The following is a 1,225-nucleotide window of genomic DNA, read 5'->3' as shown; positions in this document are numbered from 1 at the left end:
TCGTTGGCGTGCTGTACGGTGTGGCGTTCCCTGCTGGCGTGTGCTACTTCATTGCCCGCCACGTGGGCGCGAGCTTCACGAAGTACTGGCAGTTTTCGAGGAAGCCGCTGCACGAGCGCCTGCTGTACCCCGTCGGATATTGGCACCCCGCGGCGCAGCAGCGGATGTACGGCGGCATGCTGACGAACATGAGGGGCAGCCGCGTGTACTGGTGCGTGTTCCAGCTGTCGGTGCTGTGTGTGGTGTGCTTGATTGCGGCTGTGCACCCGCCCGTGGGAGGCTGCCACGTCCTGTACTTCTGCATGGCGGCTGTGCTGGTTGCGGGCGCGGGCGTGGTTGCCTTCACGAACATGATGCGCTCGGCCTTCCTGACGGTGATGCACACGGCGAGCTTTGTGCTCCTTGCGGCGCTGTGCGTGGTCAGCGCGGCCAACCACCTTGCGCCGAGCGACGGCGGAGCGAGGGCGTACGCGGCTACGGTGCTGCTGCTGACGACTGTGCTGCTTGCGATCACTGTGTACAGTGTTGTTGTGTGGTACGCGGAGGGCCGCCACTGGCAGGAGCTGCGCGAGCCGCGGCGTGGAGGGCTGGAGGCGCTGCTTCGCGATGGCGAGGGGAACGACGAGGATACGCAGAAGCCTCACGACATAACGTTATTGTCGTACGCCTCAGGCACCACCGTTGCGTCGTCGTACCGACCACCCGCACCGCCGCGGCTCATGATTAGTGACACCCGCTCAGACGCCCTGAGTCTGTTCGACCGTGCATCGGGTGCGAGCTGCAAAATTGATTGTGCCACGCCGGAGTTGTAAGGAATTTTTGCTGCACAAGAAAGCTGGCGCAGTTTCTCCTCGAGCTGGAAGGTCTCTGCCCAAGCAGTACCTTCACGTGGCGAGAAGTTACAGGGCTTTTCATGGATGCAGTATAAAGTAGACGCTTTTGGCAATGTGTTTTCTACGTTTTTTCATTATTATCGGATGCTTGGCTGATTGAGTCGTCGTTTTTTAGTTTTATCGATTTTGGCAGCAACGGATTATTGAGGTGTTGCGCTAGCCCAGGGCGGCTGTGTCACGGGTGTGTGTTGCACGCCCGCCGCTGCAGCGCTCTTTCTGGGTCTCGGGGTTCTTATTTAGGTTTTTACTCAGTAATGAGGACGTGCTTTGCGATGGTGGCTGGTGTGCGAGCCACGAAGTTTGTTTGAGAAAACAGTAGGGATAAAAGACGA

General features: G+C 59.0%; 1 protein-coding gene across 1 annotated transcript, besides 1 other annotated feature; it reads left to right on the top strand.

Annotated features, from left to right (window-relative positions):
* Tc00.1047053420091.10 (dispersed gene family protein 1 (DGF-1), putative) lies at window positions 1-812 on the top strand (the record flags this gene model as incomplete). The annotated part of the gene is made up of 1 exon (XM_797110.1): window positions 1-812. A coding segment is annotated over one exon (812 nt), but the record flags the coding sequence as incomplete, so codon positions are not given.
* Window positions 1-1,225: a sequence feature (areas not merged during assembly with more than two copies in the genome that could not be assigned to a particular haplotype).

This window comes from Trypanosoma cruzi, genomic scaffold, assembly GCF_000209065.1.
Source record: "Trypanosoma cruzi strain CL Brener 1047053516891 genomic scaffold, whole genome shotgun sequence".
NCBI classification, from domain to species: Eukaryota; Euglenozoa; class Kinetoplastea; order Trypanosomatida; family Trypanosomatidae; genus Trypanosoma; species Trypanosoma cruzi.
This window is presented reverse-complemented; position numbering and strand designations above follow the sequence as displayed.